The sequence below is a fragment of the Equus asinus genome, chromosome 2, assembly GCF_041296235.1.
Source record: "Equus asinus isolate D_3611 breed Donkey chromosome 2, EquAss-T2T_v2, whole genome shotgun sequence".
Taxonomy (NCBI): Eukaryota; Metazoa; Chordata; class Mammalia; order Perissodactyla; family Equidae; genus Equus; species Equus asinus.
The window spans coordinates 172,677,501-172,701,748 of record NC_091791.1 but is presented as its reverse complement, the minus strand read 5'-3'; the positions used below and the strand labels follow the sequence as shown (position 1 = coordinate 172,701,748).

Genomic DNA, 24,248 nt, shown 5'->3' with positions numbered 1-24,248 from the left:
AAAGGAGAAAAACGCAAGTTAGGTCAGAGAGGCTCGTGTGACCCCTGCTGCTCAAGAGGGAATGGCTTGTGTTAAAGAATAAAAAGGAGCTTGAAAAGCCAGAGAAATTGGAGGTGCCACATACAGATGAGATTACTGAGGGAGCAAGATGACTCGGGAGTAGTGGAAAGATGCAGTTTAGGGTGTTAGGGTCCTAGGCTGTGAAGAGTAGGGGGTTTGAGTAGGAGATGACAATTTGGTCTACAGTGAGAAGAATGAGAAGAAAAAAAGTGGTTTGGAAAACTGAAGAAGTTGCGATGAAGTCAATTGTAGATAAGGAAGCTCATTCTGGAAAATCATGATTTATTTCAGGAAATAAAGAGTATCATTGAAAGGAAGATACAAGACATGAGATTGAATGGTTGAAGAGAAAGATAAAGGTGTAAATAAGCTTTGGAATAAGAATAAATTGTGAAAGACCTGTTGGAATTGGACAACACGAGTTTATATTAGGGCGAAGTGGGTCTACATAGTTGAGATGTTGGAAGAATGGGAACACACTTGTCAGGATGAAAAACCAAAGGTGACAGTTACATATTTAAATATTTTATCCATTCTTTTTATAGAGCAGTGTACAGATTTATTTAACAAAACTTGAATCAGAGGTTTGGGAAGGTGATTACTTGAGTAATGTTACTCAGTTAGCTAGTAATAGATTGCAAATTAGAATTGAGATTTGTTCTTCATTGCTGTTTCACTGTACCTATAAATATCAGAGGTTCTTGACAGTCTGTTACTGTAGATTTGCTTGGAGGTGAGCTGTATTTATTATAGAGCTTATTTATAGTAATATTCTCTGGTCCAGGAAAACTGTCAGCTGTTAAGAAGAGTGCATTTTTTATAATTTGTAATCTCTTTTTAGTTCTTATTCCCCAGAGCCCAGTTATATCTACATTTAACTAAATGCCTGTTGTTAAGTCTTGAAATTTTAAAAACTATTTTGTATTCCAAAGAATCCACTCCTTTAAAATTATAAAATACTTCAGATTTTTCTGCAACAAGTAATTCAGCCTTTAGTGTTTAAAGCAGAATCCTTAAACAGCATTCAAGTCATGTAAATAAAAATGTATTATACGTTTCCATTTGAAGGGTAAAATTGTGGTAAAAAATGACTGTGCCTTTCATAATCATCATTTTATAAATATAAAAAAATAATTTTTGGAAGCATGTGTCCTTCATAAATGTTATTTATAACAGCTGTTTTAATATATTGATACTGTGAGTATTGTTAGTTGCATCTTCATGATGTATATCAGAAATCTTCCTAAATGATTTTTACCTTGAAACCACTAAACTTTTAAGTCTGCGTGGTAAATAGGAGTAAACTTTTTTTTAAAACATTAGGGAAACAAACACTACGTTTATATTGTACATTGAAATGTTTCTTACAGATTTTTCTAGTCTGTTTATCTGGTCGAGAGCAACTATCAAAGCTGTTTTATTCATCTGATTAATAGGACCTTTTAAATTAAAGGCATTACTTTAACATAGTTACATTTATCTGTTTATTAGAACAATTTTTTTCAGCTAGTACTTAAAAAATCACCTGAAATGCAAACTTTCCTCAATCTCGTTATTGTTATGTTAATTTATAAAGGAAGGAAACTCTGTTTAAAAGTATCTATATGAATAATACATAGCTAGAAAACTCATCACGTTTATTTCATTACAGTTCATTATTTTAGGAATTTAAACCAAGAAAATTTGTTTTGAGACAATTTACTGTGCCATTTCGACAGTCTTGTCCCCTGAAGCCCAAACTTATATCATTTTCATCTGTTTATTTAAAATATTAAACTCTAACTTCTTATCAGATTATGATGTTTAATATAACCTAATCTTTAATGATTTTAAACAGATTAATATTTTCCCAGCAGTTTAAAAGTATTGTTTTTATTTCTGTGGGAAAGAAACAGCATCAGAATTATTAAAGACAATGTTGATGAATATGAGTTGTATCAATTGTCAATAATACACACCCAATATTTCATATACATGCCAAGCAAAACAAAAGGTATTGAATAAATTGAAAGAAGGTACTATTAATCTAAGTGACCACACAGTCTGAGCCACTTGATATCACTACTTTTTCCATGTAGTTCTTGGCAATATTTCAAGACCTTGTTGAGAGTTCATATCCAGGGCGAGGGTGATGTCACAGTGAGACTGTGGTACTTCCAGTTAATTTTACCCTGATGCAAAGAGAGGAGCCCACAACACATATCTTGGGCTTCTGTAGGTTAATGAACTTGGATTCTAACGTATATTGGGAGAAATGGCCTCTAGATTTATTCACATCTCTTTAGTCAGCGACCTCATAGTTAATCTGAGATAAGTACAGAACAAATTTTTTGGTGTATGTTAACTACTTCCAGGAAGTCTCTGCAGTAACAGTTGTAACCAGAGGTGAGAAAATAAAACCTTTACTGTTCAATTCATAGTACATATGGTAGCATGACGTCAGTAGCATATGTCCCAGCATAGTATTGCATGGAAAAGAAAATATTAGGGCAATTTTTAATCACTGAAAATGAAAGGCTCTCTGGAGAAATAACAGGAATCTATTAACAAAGAGTAAAAATAGCAAACAAAGGATTTGAAGATTTTCTTCGTCTTTTATGAGATTTTACTTCTGAATGTAGCTCCCATCCCCTTTTAAAATGTGATTTAACAAAAATCTTTGTATGACTCAACACTGAGTCTAGTTTTCCTCAGAGTATTTAGGTTTTAACCTAAAGGAGTCACTTAAGGAGTGGACTATTTAAAACATGATCTGATGTTAGAACCAATCTTACTTTATTACTGGAGATCAGTGAGTTAAGCAGAAGCCTGTGGATTTCTTCTTCTTTCTTTTACTCTTATCTGCTTTATTCCACCCAAATTAGAACTTTTAAAAACTTAAATACATGAAGATGACTTTATTAAGTAATTTCATCTACTTTTCCTGACAGTGCTGAACCTTTAAAGTTATGCTTTTGCTCATTTCAGAGTAATTTTGATAGATATATGTTTATATAAAACATAATGTCCATATAGAATTGTGTCTATAAAACTACCCCATTTCGCCTAAGAAATATTATCTATTGAGGGTGCTACTTAAGCAGTGTTATTTGCTGAGTGAAAATAATGCTTTCTTAGAAAGAAAAAAATCTTAACATCTTATACTTTAAGGTTACTCTATTAGACATGAGAAGTTTTTAAAATATCAATGAATTATTCAACAAGTATATTATGGTCTCATACAACGTACTATATATATAGTATATATATGTGTTTAGAAATGAACAATAAATATAATTCCTAATATTTTTGTGCTTATTTTCAACACAGGCTCATGATGCTATAATATATTTTACTCATCTCTACTAAAATTTTAGTGTTTAGCATAAATGATAAAAATGTTGTGGCAATTTGTTAAAATGCTGTTAGTTACTTGTTTATTAATATGAGGTTAATGTTTACATTTTCAGACGGGCTCTAAATTTATTTAAAATTAATATTTTAGAAGATAATGTGATATTAAGAACTCAGAACTGCAAATTTAATTGCTTTTAAGTATGGATCCCTAAATTCATGTGGAATCAACTTGTTGGTGATGTTCAACATATTAAGTAGGTGGATACTTTTATGCCAAAGTAAACTTCATTTCACCACTTCTTCCAATCCCCGACTGTATTCATTGATAGGAAAATGACTCTTTCAGTTTTAATCATTGAATTTCTTGAATTTTTGTATGACATTTCTTTTCCCCCAAGAAAACAAGAGGGAAAGAAAAGAGACTACTATTCATGAATATAGTCAGGATACCTTTAATACTCATGTGAATTTTTATCAGTCACCGTCATGATTTCAAGTCATGAATTTATTTTTACATGCTTATGCATGCATATTTACATGCATTAGTTACTTAATTGATCTTAAATTCCATTAAATTTGAATGAATAGGAGAAAAATTTGTTCATAGGATTTTGTTCTCGTTATATTACATTTTATTTTATTTTGTTTTATTTAAATAATCAGTTTAAGGCTTATAAAGGTTGATTTGCTCCTGAACTGCTTTATTCCCAGACATTGCCATCTTCCCCAACTACCACCAAGTCCTCTCCATCTGATCCCATGACCACCTCCAGAGCTAATCAGGTACAGTATCATCCTGTCATCTACACCATACTTTTCACGGGTGATTGCCTGCACACTGGAGAAAAAGATGATGGTGGGTTAAGGATGTATTCGTTCATTCACATATGTGCACCATGAACAGATTCCAAATAACCTGAGAAAGATATAGCAATTATGCTTGGAAATTTATATGCATTTTTAACTTGAGATGACAAAATATATTCAGATGGTAGACTAGAATTTTGAATTTTTCCCCTTAAAATTATGATGACTTTATGGAGCTCAGAGAGTTATTTATTGAGTTGATGTTTATAATTTCCCATATTGTTTCTTCCTAGGGTTCTTGGTATAAAAGTTAAGAATATATGTAAAAAATAAATGTATAAGTATGACTTAGTGAGCAAAGGTATATCTTTAAAAGTGAATGCATTTTTTTTGTTTTTTTATTTCAGACATGCCTTACTTGTAAACAATTTTAAACTTTTGGTGAAAAGCATATTTAACAATCTAAAAGTAACTGAAAATTGGTATTTGTAATCATTTCAATGCTGTTTAACAATTCAAGAAATGGTATTTTCTTAGAATTTAATGCTAACACTTCCTTTGTGGAAATGGCAAACTTTGCAATTAAAAATATATCTTACTAGTTTGATCTGATGATTGTTTTGGTACTGAATATTTATAGATCATTCTTCAAAAATGTAGTTATTTTGGGCACGTTTAAGGAAATCATCTAAAATATTTTATGTAATTCAAAGTCATACTGTACTTTAACTTGACAATGTTGAAAAATATATTTATTAAAATGATTAAACACATTTTCATTTTGTCTGAGTTGAGCTTCATTTAGGTGAGAAATGTTATTTTCTTTAATATTTCCACTTTTTTACTAATAAAAGACCTTATGGGATTATTTAAATATTAAACAAAAGTTTATCTTTTTATTATATTTTTCATATAGCTGACAAATTAACTTCAGACTATATTTGCTAAATATATTAAATGTGTCTTTTTCATATGAGCTAATATAGGCTATCAGATTTATTTTGCTCATTTATTGATTCTAATATTCTTTCAACCTCAAGAAAAATGCTAAAATGAAAACTGGAAGCAAAACTAACATTTAGGATGTTATTCTATAGTAGGAACTTCATTTTCATTTTTTGCGGTAGCATTCCCTTCAGAAAGAAATGTTTTATAATGTTCACATTTTAGCCGCAATCAAGCACTTTAAAAGGACACATCTCTAGTGATGAAACCCAGCTCTTCTCTTTGAAGGAAATGGTACTACATAAAGTGAGAACCAAGCTTTATCACTGATGCAGGAAGTTAACAAGTGTGGACGTTTTCACTCTATATCCTTTATTACATGAACTTTAATTATATGATACAGAAAACTACCAGGAAAACAAGTGATTTGTTTTTAATGTTTCTCTTGTACTTCATCATTCTTTCTTTTCCAAAAAAATAAGACAGATGAGTACAACAGCAATAAAAACAAAACTAATGATTTTTCTCAATATAAAAAGTAAATATCCTGGATCTAGAAAGGAAAACCATCTCAATAATTTTGTCTATGAAGTTAGATTTGTATTTTCTTTCATATTTTATATGAACATGTGAATTTTTATCAAATGACTTCTTGAAAAGGCTAATTGTATGTTGAAGTTTACTAATATTATATTTTTACCCTCTAAATATGTTACCACATTCACCTCTGCCAAATCTAATATTTTTCTAATTCGAAATAATAAGTCATTTATGGGTTTATACTCTGTCCACTATTCTCAGTTATATTTGTTAAATGTATTTTGTTTGTACTCTATTCTCTTCTGTTCTCGTACAAACAGGCATAGTATCTCCTGGATAACATGAGGCAAAATATAAAAGAACAAAACAAAATCCTTAATAAATTCATTGAAGGAATTGTAATCATTATCGTTCTTTATGTTATTAGTGGTTTGTAATTATTTCATTCTCTACAGTATTTCCCAATAGGTTCCCTTCATGTTGTAGGACAGAAGGTCATTTAGTTTTGTTCTTCAGACTTTAGGTAGCTCATAGTTGTTTCTTGTGGATGGTCCTAGTTAGCTTAGCTTCACTGTATTGACTCACATCTGTAAGGATAACCAAGATAGAAAAATGGGTTCTAATATGATAATCTTAAACTCTCCATAATTAAAATATACTTTTAAACCTATAAGAAAATAACTTTATTACTGATTTAAGTTTACTTTATTCTTACCCAGAAATTTAGCAGATATTTCTCCAGTTTTATAATTGGCAGAGATAGCTCAAAGTCAGAGGATTTTGTTTTAAATTAAAAATTATTGTTTATGTGTTATAGGTAATATGGTACCTTCTGCTGTTAAAAGTAACTATAAACCTCTTCCGTATGAATTTTTATAAGCCAATACCAAATACATGCAGAAATCTATTTGTGTTATTTCCATCAATAATAGCTAAATGAGTTATCATTGAGTTCTTTTTCCAGAATAAATGGTTCATCTGTGTTACAAACTAATATGATAAAAAGAACTAAGGGACTGTTAATATTCAGAAAACCCAAAAAATAAAAAGCATGGAAAATGCATCAAAGAGTAAGTTTTAATGTAGTTTCAGTATTTAAAAATCTTTTCTATTCTTTTAAAAATGATTACATATGTTTCATTACATACTGAATTTTACTTTCCTATCCTCATGTTTCCACAGGTCAGACTGTTTCCACAGGTCATACTGTTTCCACAAGTCAGACTGACAGACTAGCCTAGTCCACAGGTCAGACTGACAGACTACAGCTACAATGTTGTGGGTCTATAATAATTTCCCCCTGAAAATGGAAGGATTATCATATAAGAAGCCTTATAGAATGGTGGTTAAAAGTCAAGATGAGCCAAGTTGCCTATGATCACATCCTTGTTCTGCCACTTACTTGCTGAGTGAACAGAGCCTCAGTTTCCCCTTCTGGGAAATTCAGATGATAATAACACCTCATAGGGTTGAAGTGAGAAAGAAATTCATTAACTATTAGAACAGTACAGAATATACTATTCACCATATAAATGTTAGGTTGTGTTTATTTTTTTCTTAAATATCTTTCAAGAGATGATGAAAAAGGAAGACTATTTAAGATGGTAAATGATACAGCATGCAGCTTATTAAAACTGAATTTTATCTTTCCAGAAAGATTCTAAGATACTGTATTGCTGCTTTTTCAACTCAAATATTTCTGGAATCAAAGTCTCTATGCTTTTTAAGATAAACTACTGTACAATTATTTTCTTCTCTAGTGAGAGTACTAAGTTACTTGTTATCTAATCAATAAATCAGATTGCCATCATCTCCCTATTGAGAAAGAAAAGTTAGTATGGCTAGTAGTTTTACAACTTATACTATTTTTGCATGTGTTGCTTATTGCAAAGTGCAAGTTTGAAATTTTTTTTATTTTATTTATTTATTTATTTATTTTTTGCTGAGGAAGATTCACCCTGAGCTAACATCCACTGCCAGTCTTCCTCTTTTTGTGTGTGAGCCGCCACCACAGCACGGCCGCTGACAGCTGAGTGGTGTAGGCCCACGCCCAGGAGCCAAAGTGGAACACGCTGGACTGAACCACTAGGCTACCAGGCTTGAAATTTTTTACAGATGGAATTTTAAATGTGAAGCAAACATAAAAATATGATAAATAGAATGATATTCTTTAAGAAATGTGTTTAAACTTAAAAAAATAAATAATGAGCTGGATTTGATCAGTTCTCAGTTACTGATGTTAAATTTTTAAATCACTTCAAGATTCCACAAAATGGCTCTGTTAATCAGTCAGTGGTGCCAAAAATTAAATCCCAGCCTTAATTTCAGGCTCCTGATTGTTAGCTCTCCTGGGATTCTTCTCAAATTTCAGCAACAGAAGAGAGTGAAAAAGAGTGATTTCAGAAATATGTGCTTTATAGACATTTATTTACTGATAAATTTGAAATGATGTATCAAAATCTATAAAACAAATGAAAATAGGCAACTCATAGATATCACCCTTGCTATGGTTACAGAAAAATATTAATAAAACTCAGTGATCTTTAAATTCATGACCATAGATCTCAGATGGACCTTAATTCTGTCAGACAATCATAAGCCCATCTACGTTTTCACTCTCTAGATGACAATTTCATAAATTCTCTTCTTTCAACCCCTGTATTCGTTTTCTGTTGCTGTGTAACAAATTGCCACAAACTTAGTGGCTTAAACAGCACACATGTATTATCTTATATTTTCTGTGGGTTAGGAGTCCAGACACCACTTAGCTGAGTCCTCTGCTTGCAGTCTTGCAAGACTGCAATCAAAGTGTCGGCTGGGATGCATTCTCATCTAGAGGCTTGACTAGAAACTAATCTGCTTTTAAGTTCATCCAACTTGATGGCAGCATTCAGTTCCTTGCAGCTGTGTGACTGAAGGCCCCACCTTCTGACGTGCTGTTGGCAAGAGGCAGCCAGCCCTCCTATTCCAGAGACTGTCCAAGTTCCCTACTGTGTGACCCTCTCTACAGGCACGTCACAGCATGGCTGTTTGCTTCTTGCAAAGCCAGCAGGGGAATCTCTCCAGTGTGTGCCAGCAAGACGGAGTCTTACATGTTGAACCTAATCACGGGAGTGACTTTTTACCTCCTTTGCCATGAAACATAACTTAATCACAGTAGTGATGTTCCATCCCTTTGCCATATTCTGTTGATTAGAATCCAGTCACAATTTCCACCCACACTCAATGGAAGAGATTATACAAGGCATAACACCAAGGGGCCATCTAAGAATTGTTCCTACCACCACCCCCCAATATCTCTTGCTCCATCCTCACTCCCAGCTGATGACCTTACTTCCTACTTCACTGAGAAAATGGAAGCAATCAAAAGAAAACTTCCACGAACTTATACCAATACACATACTTAATGGGCCAGCATTTATACCCACGTTCTACCTTCTCATCCATTACCATAGGCAAACTTTCCCTGCTCCTATCTAAAACCAGTAGTTTCCATTGTATATTGTCTCATCCTTTTTCCTTTATTCAAGACACCCTGTCAGCAGTTCCACCTTTTTCCTTTATCTGTCAGGTTTTTGATCTCTTTGGGATCATTCCCATCAGCATACAAATATCTGTTTTTCCCCTGTCTTAAAAGACAGAACAAAACTTCTTTTTCCCACTTCTCCCATTAGTTAATGCCCTTCTTCATATACTCCCTTGTAACAGAACTTGTGAAAGTATTTTCTCTGCTCTCTGTTTTCCAATTTCTGTCTTCCCATTCTTTCTTAAATCCACTCAGTCACGTTTTTGCCTCCACTATTCCACCAGAAATGCTTTTGCCAACGTCGGTGATGACCACATCACTAATTCCAGTTGTCTGTTTTCAATCCTCGTGTTAATTGACCTGTCAGCAGTATTTGTCATGATTTATCACTTCCACTTCCTTGGTATACTTTCTTTGCTTGGCTTCCAGGATACTGCACACTCTTAGTTTTCCTCCTGTGTCATGCCATATGCTTCAGCTCAGCATACTTTGCCAGTTCCTCCCCCATCCCACTTAATGTCAGAGTGCTCCTGGTCTTAATACTTGAGACTTCTTCTGCGTTTATATTTTCTTCCTCCTCATCTAATACCTTGGCTTTTATATGCTGACCTCTGTGAAATTTATGTCTCCAGTGAGAGGCAGGTTTACTGTGAACTAATGAAGCTTGAACCTTAGGATACCTTAATCTGCACCAGCTTATTACAAGGCCCTGTACCTCATTTTCTGTTCATAATTTTGAATATATTTCCCAAAGATGTCCCCTAAAATTGTGTAAGATTTAGGCCCCACATAACTTAGGCTCACTTTTGGCTCCAATCCAGATCTCACAGTGAAACTACAGACTATATCCAGTTTCCTGCTCAGTGTTTCCACTTGCATCCAATGGACATCTTAAGTGTAACAAGTCTAAAAACTGCCCCAAATCTGTTCCACCTGTAGCCTTTACCATTTCAGTTGAAGGCATTTCCATACATCTACTTGCTCAGACCAGAAATCTTGGATCTATCCTCGTCTCTTTCTTTTCTTACCCCAAATCCAGTTCCTATAAGAATTCATGTTGATTCTACCTTTAAAACATACCATCACGCTCTGCTGAATGACAGGGATACATTCTGAGAAATTCATTGTTAGGCATCGTCATTGTGCAAACATCAAAGAATGTACTTAGACAAACCTAAATGGTATAGGCTGCTACACACCCAGGCTGTATGGTACTAATCTTACGGCACTACCATTGTACGTGTGGTTCATCATTGACCGAAATGTTATTATGCAGCACGTGACTATATATAGAATCTTAAGCACTTCTCATTACATCTACTGCTACCCTGGTCCAAGCCAGGATTATTGCAGTAGCCTCCAGACAGGTTTTCCTGCCTTTCTGCCCTTGTTCTCCAAAGTCTGAGCAGACTAAGTATTCTTTTAAATATCCGTCGGTTTATATGTGTGTGTATATGTATCTTTGCCTACACCAGTAATAGTTTCCCATTTCACTCAGTAAAAACAAATATCCTCAAAATGACATCCATTAACTTAGAAGATCTGGCCCTCGTCACCTTAACCTCTTTCACTTCATTCCCTACCACTCGCCTCCCCACTCACTCTGCCCCAGGCACGTTGGCCTGCTCGCTTTTTCTTGCAAACAGAGGCATACTCTCACCTCAGTATTTTGCTCTTGCTTTTCTCTCTGCGTGAAATTCACTTATCTCAGAGATCTATTTGGCTAACACCCTCACAGCCTTCAAGTCTTTGTTCAAAATTCACCTTCTCAATAAGGCCTTCCTGACCACTCTGGTTAACGTCGCAGCCTGGCCTCCCCCTTCTCCCAGTACTCTTGGTTCCCTTTATCTTGCTGTATTTTTTTCATTGCCTCATAGGATACTATATACTTTACTTACTCCCGTGTTTATATGGACTGTCTGTCTGGCTTTCCTAGAAAGTAAGTTGCATGAGAACAAGGATCTTGGTTTTATTCTCTGAGGTTTCAGAAGCACTAACCTGAAACACGATAGGTCCTCAGATACTTGTTGAACGACTAGTATTATTTGGAAGAATAGGCTTAGAGTCTCTATGTTTTAAAACTTGTTTTTTTTATTTTTGAAAATTTCTTCTTCAAATGAAATTTTGCAGAGAAGTTCCCTAAAAATATAAGCCAACTGGAAAACAATACTTTTGATTGAATAAAGAGGTTGAGTTAAAGGGACATCATAACCTTCTTCATTAAACTTCTATTTTACTCCTTGTAGTACCCGGAGCACCGTTTGAAAACCAGTCAGGTTCTTGTCTGAAGTATTGTCATAATTCTCCAGCAAAATGTCAAAATTAGTATTCATTTCCTGCAGTGTGTGGGTGTGTGTGTGATGTCAAGGTAGTGTTCTTTAGAAGTGTATTTAAGAAAGTCCTACAAAAATAGTGAAATCCAAATGTTCTTTATAAATGAACTTATTGACTTTACTATATATATTAGATTCTGTGTTCTTTGCTTACTGTTAGGATGTGCCTTATAAAATTGCTGATGTTTGAGTACAGTTTCTCAGTGTACATCGTATACATATTGAAATCTCAAAAAATTCTCAAGAATAAATTAAACCAAAAAAAGCACAGAATCCAGATTAAGAGAATGTTCCCTTTTCGTATAAGGACATAAAACATCCCATTAATAAACAGACTTACAATAATTTTGGAAGAGAAGATTTAATATCATAGAAATATCAATCCTTTTAAACTCAATTGTAAATTTATTGCAATTTTCATTTTCTTCCCATTTTTTTTCTGGTTTTCTGTGAGAGAGAAAGAAGGCAAAATGATTTTAGTATTCATATGAAAAAATAAATGCCTGAGAATTACCATAAGACAATTAATAAAATAATTACCAAGAAAATATTTGTGTGGGACAACATACTTCACTCAGTATTAAAACTTACTATAAAGCTATCATAATAAAAGGAATGTGATATTAACACAGATATAATCAGTCATTGAAACATAATAGGAATTTCAGAAATAGATCCAAATATGTATGGGAACTGTACTTTATCATATATTAAGAAAGGTAGTGTAATTTAGAGATTAAGAGAACTGTGATCTTGACCCATAATTCCTGGCTTCAAATCAAATCTTTGTCACTTCCTAATTTTCTGATTTGAGGAAATATCAGTTAACTTCACCATCTGTGTTTTCTCATTGTAAAACGTGAATAATTACAGTGCCTACCTCATATTCTTAAATAAATCAATAGATGAGAAGCGTTTAGAACACTGCCTGATTGAGAGTAATTATTAGTGTTATTTAATTCATTTTAGAAAAGGATGTTTTATTTAATAAATAAATACAGCTGAAAGAAAATAAATTTAGACCTCCACCCTATACAACATTTAAAAATAAATCTCAGTGCATTCACGATTGAAACTGTAAGACTATTTGACGAAATTATAGTGTTTGAAATCAAGTTGAGGGTGACTTTCTTAAGCAAGAAGGAAATCCAAAATGGAAAGGAATAGGTTAAAAGACTTGAGTATATGAATTTTTATATTTTTGATAAGGCAGAATGCAACATTAATACGCAAATAAGCAAAAAAGATGATAATATCCTTGGGAAAATATGTTGACCACATGTGACAATAAATTATTAACTCGTATATGGAGAACTCCTAGATTTATGTGAAAAAAAAAAAAACCCGGGAGAAAAATAGGTAAAGATTATGAAAAAGCAGTTTACAGAAGAAGAAATCGAAATGTCCATTAAATATGAAAGCATGTTTAACATCACCAGGCATCAGGGAACTATGAATCAACCTCACAAGACTATACTTTTTTTTGCCAGGTAGACTAAATTTTATATGTGTGTATATAGTACACATGTATTGGGAAGACAAAAATTAATCTGTGTGTGTGTTTATAAATTAAAAGTGCTGGCAAGGATATAGGAAATAATCATTCTCATACGATGTTGATGTAAGACATGGTATAACATTACAGCTTTTGAGAATCCATCTGGTAAAACTTAGTGTACCAAAACATAGAAATATAGAGACAAGGATGTATATTACTGTATTACTTACAATGGCTAAAGGTGGAAAACAACCTGACCTCTGACAGGAGGATGGCTGAATAAATTATGGTATTGCAGAAGATTATTTGGTGACGCTATTAAAAATAATGAGTTAGAGCCACATAAATTGGCCTAGAATAGTGTTCATAATATATTAACCGAAGAAAATTACGTTGCTAAGAAACATATGGCCCTATCTTTTAATAGTCAAAAAACATCTTGTGTTTATGTATCAGCAGGGTGATGACAAGGAATATGAACATTATTAACTTTTTCTTTTTGTATCTATATATTCTTTTTAAAATGTTAACTAAGAGAATGTAAACCGGATGGAAAAAAAATGACTTCAATTGTGGTATATGCAGTGTTTTAAGGAATGTAAAGTGTGATTTTCCAAGCCATCGGGAAAGATGGGACTGTCTTTTGACTACATATCGGTTTGAGCTACTTGACCCTTCATTTTCTGGCCATGGGATGCTTTCCTGAGAAGTTTCTAGGAGGGTCACGAGAAAGAGGCCTTAGGCCTAGAGGAGACACTTATTAACTCGCGAAGGAAGTGGCCGTTGTTTCATATGTTAACGTTATGCCAAATTAAATGATTTAGTAGCATTTGTAAGGTTTTTCATTATTCTTTCTAAATTAATATATCGAAGGTCCTCAATCCTAGCATCAAATCAAAATTACTTATGGAGACTCTTATTTAACAGGTCTAGCATGAAATTCGGCATTTGTATTTGGAGAGTTAGAGAAATATTTCCTGAAGCCTCCTGAGATGTTTGGGAAACACTCTTTACTCTATTAAAGATGCACAGTTTATTTAAAATGATGATAATCATGTACTATATCAAGCTATCTTTTTACAAATTTTAATTCGACTTTTTTCATGAAATAACACGTTCTGAATGTTTGAAAAACACTAAATTAAAGAAAAAATATTTAATTTGTACAGAAGTTTAAGAGTGTTAGTTTTTTCATTGAGAATAGTAAAGGTTTACTAATTAATACAATTTAAATCTATGGAGGAATATTTTACAGAAGATGATTATCTTTTCAGATAGCATTAGTAGTCTTTTGACTGTTACCAAACACACTTAGAGGTTCTCTTACCTTGGAGATGTTTATATATGCAGATGACATTAATAGTTTTTAAGATTGTTTAGCAATATTCTTGCCAGAAACTATGGAAAAGGGTTAAATGAGTACTTCCTAATCATAGTCACTCTATTGCGAGCATCCAAGTTTGTTAGTGTGCTGTAGACGGCACGTCCTTCACACCCAGCTATGGAAAATAGAGGATCTCCCTGAGGGCAAGTTAAGAATTTCTGCTGAAAACAGTACACCATTAATATTTTCCAGTTAGAATTCTAACACACCATTTGGTAAATACCAGGTTATGTGACCTTCCAAAGTCCCTTTTAAAGGTATAATTTGAAGATATGTTTATGGAAAGTCTAGGACTTTTCAAGTTTTCAGATTGAAGAAAGTGGAACACTTCAGGGGAAGAGTGTTAATGAAATAGTCTCTCTGTAATGTTCCTTGTTTTCCATCCCACGTCTGGCTTAGGCATTGGTAAAAATGCGTAGACTGCCTTGTCTAGTACTGACTGGTAAGTAGGCAGATTTGCAATACTTTTTTTCTTTCTGGACCACCTCTCAGGTAGAGGTGTTTGGTTTGCTTCATCAGCATCCTCCCTGCCCTCATAGCTGTGATAGCTCTTGCACACAGCATGTTTTCAAGACACAGTAAACATGCCTTTAGATAACCAAAGTGTTTAATGCCTCTTTACTCCAGAATGTGCACTAGTCTTCTTGCTCTGTGTGCATATACAGTTTAATATTTTTATCTTTCAAATAAAGCCATATAAAATGGAAAATACCTAAAATAGAAAATTGAGTAGTTATCATTTATTTTGAACATTTTTATTTTCTTTTAAAAATGCTTAGAAGTAGGACTGTCTTTGCATATTCTCTCAGATAAGAATAGTCTTGCCATATTAGGGGGTTTGGTTCCTGCTCACTGTGGAATGAAAAAATGTTTCTCGTTGGTTTTTCTAATTTTTTGTCTTGATTTAGGAATATTCCAAGAGATAATAAGTTAATCTTTTTCACCTTTTCTTCTGAACCTAATGCCTTCTGGTTCATTTTGTTGGTGTCTGCTTCAGCTATTTTTTCTGCACTTAGATGATATAATCCTTCAGTTACTCTTTAAAAATATTTTTGAAAAAGGAAGTGTTCTGTTTCATCAACTTCAGATTGCTTGTAACCAAATAATAGAAGTTATAAGATTACTGTATTTTTATTTGTTATTCATTAAATATTAGAAGTGAACTACTTCAATACGTATATAGGAAAAGAACAAAGAACTTAGTTTTGACTAATAATACGTTTTGTTAAGGTGCAGACATTCTTCTCTTATTCTGTTTATTGTTAGTTAATATTTGTTTGCTTATCTCAAGTATTAAAAAATAATAATTCATAACATTTTCATTTTCTTAATGACAGTGGTTTGTGATAGTAAATTATCAACCTCCTTTTGCTAGTAAGATACAGAAATGCAGATGTGTATTATTTAAAAAAAATAAGTATTGCCTTCAGAAAAACTGTTGGTAAAGTTAAAATATAAGGAATGTTGAATTAGCATGCTGGTAAATATAAAATACCTACAAGCAACTATAATTTGATTTCAGTAATATCTTAAATCATATCAAAAATATGACATGAGTTTTTTCAACTAATAATAATATTTAATTTTAATGGTAAAAAAATTTGTAAAAATAGAAAACTCAAATCATGAAAGTTTCTTTATAATTAATTACCTAGTTATCTAAGTTTAAGTAGAGATCAATTTTCAAACATAGTTGAGGTATTTACTTCCAATAATATCTTATCTAATTAGTTTGGTTACATCATGGAGTGTTAAAGCAATCCCTGAATTAACTCAGAATTTTCAAAAGCTTTGTATTCCAAGATTAACTTTGTGGTTTTCCTAAACAGGCCTTTACCTTAATTACATGTTTCTTATTTAAAACTATGACTTTGAATTTCCTTATTTTAAAATATAAAAGTATTTTCTAAATCTTCTTTTCTGTGATTTATCAACTTATTTTTTATGTATGTTTAAATATTTAGTAGTCTTCATTTTACCACATGACTGTAAGCTTCATGAAAGCGAGATCGTATCCTTTTTATTTACCTCTGTATCCCCAACATCTGGAACAGTGCCTGCACAGAGTAGGCACAAAGTAAATAATTGTTCAATGACTACCGGACTGTATGCAGTTTATTTTAAATGAATTGCTTATTCTGCTTTTGCAGGAATTATTTATTGAGCAGAATAATTTTGGGATAATTTTTCCATTTTCTTTTGTTACACTGCTTTTAAAAAATCAAAATAAAACAAAGAGTATATGGTAGGAAAAAAAGCTCATCTGAAATCCAGTCTCTGTTATTCCTTATACTTCACTTTCACCTGCATATAATTTTACACTGTCTAATCCAGACTCTACATTTACATTTATATATTTTTTAATTTTGCATTGATATTTTCCACATTATTTTATAATTTCGTATAGTATCTATACACTGTTCTGTGTATATGACATTCTCCATGTGTTGAATTATTTTCCAGAAGGAGTGCAGGAGAGAAACTAAGTTAAAGATCATGCTCATTTTATAACTTAATGTATTCTACAATGTGACTTCTGAAAGTCAATAAATACTGCCACAAATGTTTTTTAAAAGAAAGAGATTAATAGTTAAACCATTTCCTCATTTACATTTTGTTCACTTTTTTTTTTAGTGATTAATTTAGCTGCTCTGCTTTGAATATCTTTGACTATTTTAGAGGTTAAACATTTTCTTGTCCTACTCGCCTCTTTACTGTTCACTACGTAATGAATTGTGTATTCACTCTGACCTCTAGGTTCCCTTATCCATTCCTGCGGCAGCCTTAAATACTATCCCTGTGTTAATTGTCAGATTTCCTCGGATCTTCAAACCTATAGCCAATGCACTACTTGACATTTTCTCTTGGATGGATATCTGATAGGCATTGCAAACTTAAAATATCTAGAATAGAATTCTTTTTTTTTTTTTTTTAAGATTTTATTTTTTCCTTTTTCTCCCCAAAGCCCCCCGGTACATAGTTGTATATTCTTCGTTGTGGATCCTTCTAGTTGTGGCATGTGGGACGCTGCCTCAGCGTGGTTTGATGAACAGTGCCATGTCCGCACCCAGGATTCGAACCAACGAAACACTGGGCCGCCTGCAGCGGAGCGCGCGAACGTAACCACTCGGCCACGGGGCCAGCCCTCTAGAATAGAATTCTTGATTCCCTCTCTCCTTATCTCTTTCACTCCTTTTCCGTCATCCACTTCAGTGAACACAACTCCTACTCATATTCTGTTTTTACTTTTTAAATTGGTTTTACAACCTTTAAAATAGTAAATTGAAAGCGTTAGGTTTCATATAAAAATACCAATATTACAAATACATTTTTTTAACTAATCTGAATTAAGAACTCTGAACATATATCTTATTATATGTACCCTGAAAGAGCTGGGCTAAAAAGAAAAGGTTTAAAATAATAATAATAATAAAATAATTGTGGTTTCAAAGAGCTTTTTGATAGTTTGACACATGAATGATGATGACAAATAGAACTCCCAGAAATTTAACCTCAGTTGGTAAAATCTGGTTTAGTAAACTTTAAGAAGACAGTACCCCAAGTTATTTTTATTTATAAATAATCTCTTGCCTTATAATAGTTTATCGTTTACGGCCTTCATAGTTTCTTCATAATTATTTGACTTCCAGTCGTTTTCTTTGTTATAATTATATCTACAGTGCTTGTCATCTCAACATAACAGGAATAGTTTGAAGGGCTTGTTTTCTCTTCTTCTTACCTCTAAAAAATAGATTTTTCCTATTTTTCTTATTCCCAAGTGTATCCCTCTCTGGAATGTCATGTGATATATCTTCAAAATATGTAGCAGTCACCAAAAGAGGAAAAAAGCTTTGAATAGTGCTTCAAGGGGCAAAGTGAAAAAAATGTATTCAGTGAAAAATAGTTGTTAAACTTTATTTGCCTTTAGAAATTTCATGGGGATTATCATTCATTTTCTGTCTTCTTCCAAAGAGACAGAAAAAGAGGTATACGTCTGTCCTTCTCTGTCATATCTTGCAGCTGGAGGGGAAAATAAAGTATGGCCCTTTGGAAGAAGATATAAAATGAAGTACAATCTCCACAAAACTTTTGTTACTTTGAGGTAAAAATGCAATTTCTTGAAACAAGGCAAGGGGTGGGAGGGAACTGCACTAGTTACGAATTGTGATTATGACTCAGTAGACACTATTATTTGAGCCATCTTATTAATTGATCCTGTTCATCACTTAATCAAGGAAACACTAATACATTTGTATTCTAGACTTTTAGAGCCAATCTGACCATTTCTTATGGCTAAAAAGCCTAGCCACAGGCTTAATAAGTAAGAAACTACAAAATAACTTAGGAAAAACATAATACATCAAGGAACATTTAAGGAAAAGGCATATAGTATATATTTAATTATGTTTGGTTTATCTCAGTATGGTTGCAATATAATCTTTGAATTTTAGATTTTATAGATGATAAAGTAAAGAAAGTTATTCTTGTTTTAAGAACCCAAAGTCATATTTTACACACACACACAACTGCATGGCCATGATGGAATCTTTCAAATAGTTTATTATTTTGTTCTTATACAAATCTGTATTTTATTTTTTGGCTTTATTTTTTAAACACTTATCCAGTTGATAACTTCAACCAAGTGCAAATAGGAAATGCAAAATTAAATAAGATAATTGGCCTTCAGGAAGATAACATTTGTAAGAGAGAGAAATATCTGTTGCACTCTAATATAAACCAGCATAAGATAAGTAACATAATAAGAAATATAGAAAAGTACTTTGACACTTCTAGTTTTAGGGAACCAGGATTGAGTTAACAAAGTACATTGCATTTGAAATACTCTTGCAAGATGTGTAAGATTTTAGCAGGCAAAATGTATGAGTTTTAAGGGGAAGATTAGTGTGGGGATATAGGTAACATTTCAGTCAGTTGGAACCAATGAATAAACAAAGGCAGGACATAAGAAAACTAATACAGAGTATATTCAGGACTAGCTGGTAGAGTTTGGATTCGGCATATAATACTAGTCATAGAAGATGAAGTGGGAAAACAGTTGGGGACAGGGTATGGAGAATTTAGAATGTCTCCACAAGGAGTCTGGATAATTCTGTGGGTAGTTGAAGGGGTGTTACTGAAGGCAATTGAGTAGGGCTTTTTCATAATACTAAAATAAAAACTCCTTATCCACAGTCTTATCAAGTTGATTTTATAAATGATGAAACTGAAGTGATTTGGCAAAGGTCAAAGAGCAGAGCCAGGGTAAGAGCCCATCCTAACTGCCAATTCTAGATTCTCTTTATTCTACCACACATTACTTAAGATAGGATAAAGCAGTAGGACTGGGCCCAAAGCATTTCAGAGGGGAAAATGTCAAAATGTCAGCAGTACATAACAGGATGTAGAGATCTAGGGAGCAAGAGAAGGCACAGATGGCTCCCAGGTAGAAAACCTGGTGTTGGCGGTGGGTGGGGGATAAGGATATATGAGAAAAGACAGCATGGTATTTTACAATAGAAACTAGACATGCTTATGAAAACTGCTGCCTTTGCTTTGCTTCTCAAAAGTGACTAGTAGAGAGCTGGAAAAGCTGCTTTTCTCTTCCTTCTGGCTACTTTTTTTTTTCTTTGGAGGAAGATTAGCCCTGAGCTAACATCCATGCCCATCTTCCTCTACTTTATACATGGGACGCCTACCACAGCATGGCTTCCAAGCAGTGCCACGTCCACACCCGGGATCCGAACCCCAGGCCGCTGAGAAGTGGAACATGCGAACCTAACTGCTGCACCACCGGGCCGGCCCCTAGATACTTGTATATTCATAGCTCTGTTGTGCATATTTTGTCAAACAGTACTTTTCAAGAAGGCAGTTATTTATGTATTTAAAATCTGTATCAAAATAAAAGATTTTTTTCAATTTGCTTTGGTAAGCAGTTCAATATAGATGCCCCCAAATGACACATGCATCTCCACTGGACACTGCTAAAATGGTGCCTCAGTAGCCTAAGTGTAATACCGTAGGGACATGAGAGATTTATCCTGTTAGATCAGGGAGGGTGTATCTTGGTAAAAGGTAAACTGAGTCATCCATTTGTGTCTCTTTACCAGAGCTGTGACAACTTGACTTTTAGAGTATTAAGAGGTACAATAGATATTTCTTTTGGATAGGCAAATATTACATGATATAATAACATGTAACTATTTTCAAAGATACTATTCGGTCAGTTATAAATTATAGAAATACAGCTCAAAGTGGCTTAAACAAAAAAAGGAATTGTATTGATTTTGTGCTGGCTTTGGACGTGGTTAGATTCACATGTCAAAATTCTGTTGGAAATTTCTCTCCATTTCTGGAGTCTCCTTTTACCTAGGTTGACTTTATTTTCGGTCAGGTGCTCCCTCTTTCCACGTGTGGCGAGGTAGTCATTAGTAACGTCAGGCTTATGTTCTCCTAGGTTAGAAACACAGGCACTTCTATCCCAACAGTTTCACCAGTTTCTGAGGCTGGCTCTTATGAGCCCATCCTGTGTCACGTGCTCAATCCCAAGTCACTGGCTGCCAGGGTGTGGAAACTGTGATACATCAGGCCTTGGTCGTGTTTCCAGCCCTAGAGGTGCTGCAAGCTTGTCAGCCTCACCCAAAGCACATGGACTAAGAATGAGAAGGTGTTTCCCCAAGGAAAACGGGTCTGTTGCCAGAGGAAGAAAGATTGATGTCAGCTGAGTGAATGAATGAATGAATGAAGTAACAGGTATCCACTATTGATAGGAATGCTTTATAAATGTAAGACAGTACACATATACTATAAAATCTGGCAGCCCTCAGTAAAATAGTCCATACTATTCATTGAGATATCTTAAATTATAATGGAACTTCTTTTGCATTTATTGTAAGATATGGCTTTATGAAAAAGTTCAGTAGTTTTCCTGCTGTAATGATGAAGAAATGTGATGCCTACAGACACCCTCATTCCTTTATAAGACCACAATGAGTTGGAGTTCCTATTTAGCAAAGGAGTAAATTTGTTTGTCTTAATGCTTATTTGTCATCAGAAACATATGAGTATTAAAGCCTACCTTTTTGGTATTTTTAATATTTTCATAGGATTCCCATAGAGGTTCTTCTTTTGTGGTTGCAAAAAGAGAAATCATCACTTCATTACTTTTTTTTTTCTGAAAGTTGATGCTAGTAAAATTAGTATAATTATATTGTTAATATTATGTTTATTTGATATAACAAATAATTATAAGTCTAGGAATAAGGAAAATTTAAGCTAAGATTCTTTTTCTTTAGAAATAATACCATTATTTAAGCAGATCATCACTCCTCAAATGAGTTTAGGTTTGAACAGGAACGCTCCAACACAGGGATGTGGAGATGTCTAAGAGTAGAGAACAGGACAGTGATAGGACAGAGAAGAGAGATGGTCATCATCTCTCAGAGGTTTTCTGCATACCCTTCTCCATCCAGTTAGGCTTTGTGTCTCCTTCGTACCCTTTGTATACTTCTGTAGCAGCACTTTCAAGGCTTACTGCACCCATACATTTACACCTATGTTTCCTACAACTAATCTAGAAGTTCTTTACAGGCAGGAACAGTGTCATATTGTATATCGTTTATCTCTGGCTCCCAACACACGGCCTGGGCCACTAAGCACTCCACAAAAGACTGGATGGATGGTCACAACTGTAGATCATAGCTCTGAAGGGAAAACCGATTTGTAACTGTCAAGAGCACATCTGATTTCGTCAATGCATGCTACACCAAATAATTTGTATGCTGTTGAAGATCCAGTACTTTTTTCTCTCAATTCTTTAGAAATAAGAATACATAAATTTATGTGAGTCAGTGTGTTAACAGAGTTCACCAGTGAAAATGAAGCCATACATAGAATTAGAATTTGTTATTTATCATTTCAGTGGGGATACAAACACTGTCCATGCACAGACTTTTCCTTTGGTAAATGCTGTGTTCCTATCTCAGAAGTAAGCAAATGGCCTATCTTCCCTGATTCTCCACACCCCTCTCTCCCCACCCACCCAGTGTTCAGTTGCCATTTTCCTTGGCTGGGCTATTAAGTATTTATATTTATTAAATTTGGAATTTAATAACTTTAATATTTATATTTCTTTTAATTTTCTAATTTAGTTTCTAAGATTAGTGATCTTATGCAGAATTATTACTATCTAACGTTCAATGTTACTTATTATAAATATTAATGTATAGTCATTAATGTCTTCTCTTAAATCATAACACATTTATTTAGTTACATGTGGTCAAATGTCAGTCATACCAACAAAATCTGGGGGCCACGTCACTATTTGATAAAAACAGCAATTTTGGCTGACAGTATTTTATATAAGTTTATTTCAGACAGTTTAGCTGAAATCCAGGTGTTAGTACTTACTACGTAAAGACATATAAAGATAGATGATGTGGTGTAATTCTTCTTTATAATATAAAGATAGATGATGTGGTGTAATTCCTCAATTTGCAAAGATACAGACTTTTCAGAAGATGTTCACTTTTATGAAAAGTCCACACACCATCTCTAAACTATGCATTATTTCAGAATTTTTGAATGTTGAAAAGAGAGAAAAATGATTAAAGGGAAAAATAAGAAAGGGCAAGCTAATGTGAAATAATAATGTAAGTACTATGCACACATTTGCAAGTTCTTTTGTAAGGATAGAACTTCCTAGAGTTTTAAAAAAAAGCTGTAGATGCAGTAAATATAGTATGAGGCTCATGTACAGTGTAGTAGAAATTAGTATCGTCACACACCTCATAGAAACTTAAGGTGACTTTACAGTGGCTGTTATAAAATTCTATATTTCATTACTTTTTATTGATAGTCTATAGGATACTTCCCATGATTAACTTTTCATATGCTGTTCTCTTCCTGGATTGTAATCATGCAGGTAATCATTACAATGAGCAAAATAACAGTGATATTAGAATTTAAAGTAATTTAAGAACAGCTCTTTTGAAAATCTTGGTTGATTAATATATCTTTCTTCATAAAAATTGTTAAAACCCTACAGTTTGCCAGGATATAAATGTTTTCAACCATATTTTATTGCAAAAGATGTTCTGATTTTGAAAAGAAATACTTATTTATAAAATATAGTCAGATTTAACATTCAAATATTTAAATCCTTAAAAGTAAGTTTTCTCAGTGCGTCATGTACAGAGGATAAAATGAGGATGATTCTAGTTCATCTTTATAATTGATGTAAGATGTAATCATGATTTAACTTTCTAATTATAACACTTGAACATGCTTCAGCATTTCAGACAAATAATTTTCTACAAAAAAGTGAACAAAATTAACAAATTTAATTTGTTAAAAAATGTATTTCTCAGACTACTTCTTGAAACTGAATGCACTTAATCAGGGGAATATGAAGGATACATTCGACATTTCTAGGAAATGTTTCTAGAAAATTTAGGTATTTTTTTCAATAAAATGAAATGATTATATAGGCAAATCAGAGTGAAACAAAATGCCACTGTGATTATAAATTATGTGTGTGGGAAGAAAAGTTTGTATGCGTGTAATATATGTAAATATATCTAAGAGGTGCCCCAGTCTAGAGTTTGAATTTATACTTTCACTGCTTGCCACCTTAAAGAGCAAAATTGCCAAAAATGCATGGCTCTATTTCTTTAAAATATTCTTACCCAAATCTGTGTTTTAAAGGTAGCATGGCAGTACTTGCTAAAAGTTAACTAATGAAATGCCTCAAAGTATCTCAAGTAAATTCCTACTCAGATTTCAGCAAATTATTTCAGCCTGCCCATTTTTAATGTCTAGAAC

General features: G+C 33.3%; 1 protein-coding gene across 5 annotated transcripts in view; it reads left to right on the top strand.

Annotated features, from left to right (window-relative positions):
- Positions 1–24,248, top strand: part of NOVA1 (NOVA alternative splicing regulator 1) — a 149,353-nt gene that overhangs the window by 120,863 nt on the left and 4,242 nt on the right. For 3 of the 5 annotated variants that reach the window (XM_044765411.2, XM_070504185.1, XM_014839993.3), the window contains one exon: positions 4,108–4,179. The exons of the other annotated variants lie outside the window; for them this stretch is intronic. In XM_044765411.2, coding sequence (XP_044621346.1) covers positions 4,108–4,179 — 72 coding nt within the window. The remainder of the gene's footprint in view (positions 1–4,107; positions 4,180–24,248) is intronic. 5 annotated transcript variants of the gene reach the window in all.